Source organism: Sinocyclocheilus rhinocerous, unplaced genomic scaffold, assembly GCF_001515625.1.
Source record: "Sinocyclocheilus rhinocerous isolate Xijiao unplaced genomic scaffold, SAMN03320098_v1.1 scaffold1615, whole genome shotgun sequence".
Lineage (NCBI taxonomy): Eukaryota > Metazoa > Chordata > Actinopteri > Cypriniformes > Cyprinidae > Sinocyclocheilus > Sinocyclocheilus rhinocerous.
Window position 1 is genome coordinate 568383 of NW_015645292.1, and position 650 is coordinate 569032.

A 650-nucleotide genomic window follows, 5' to 3' on the forward strand; every position below is an offset into this window, starting at 1 on the left:
TCGGCCGTAGCTTCTTATGCACAACAACGTCCTGCATGTCCTCCAGAGACGGATGAAGACCTGCCTCCTCCTCAAACGGCAGACAGAACTCATCCACGGGCCCTGAGACACACACATACACACACGGATCAGTCCCGGTTTATCCCATGACTTCACCTGAGTGTGAGTGAATGGGTGTTTGTTACCGTCGGCTGCTGTGCAGCGAGAGGCCAGTTCCCACAGCACCAGACCCGCGGCGTACATGTCGATCCTCAGAAACGCGTCGCGCTGGAAACTGATCGCTCCCTCCAGCACCTCCGGAGCCATGTAGCGCCGCGTTCCCACCTTCACACAACACAACCAATACAACCTCAGCAATGACTGAGTAGCACTTTACATCTGTCACAAGTAAGGACTATTCAGTCAATGTTTGCCATGAATTGCATTGTGAAACTAGAAAAAAACTGACCTATTCATGCCGGGAAATGTTGTTGTTTGTTTTTGAGCACATGCACAAATCATATTCACCTGTCCGTGTGTGTCGCCTGTAGATTTCCCTGCTTCAAACTTCAGTGACAGGCCAAAGTCAGCAATACATGCAGTTAAATCACTCTTCAGTAACACATTCTTACTCTTGATATCTCTAAGAGAGAGAGAGAGAGAGAGAGAGA

At 49.2% G+C, this 650-nt stretch overlaps 1 protein-coding gene across 2 annotated transcripts in view; it reads right to left on the reverse strand.

The window, feature by feature from the left end:
- The window catches only part of LOC107705898 (activin receptor type-2A-like), a 25420-nt gene that overhangs the window by 5058 nt on the left and 19712 nt on the right, over nucleotides 1-650 (reverse strand). For both annotated transcript variants that reach the window (XM_016509417.1, XM_016509416.1), the window contains 2 exons: nucleotides 508-622; nucleotides 186-324 (listed from right to left, as the gene is read on the reverse strand). In XM_016509417.1, coding sequence (XP_016364903.1) covers nucleotides 186-324; nucleotides 508-622 — 254 coding nt within the window. The remainder of the gene's footprint in view (nucleotides 1-185; nucleotides 325-507; nucleotides 623-650) is intronic.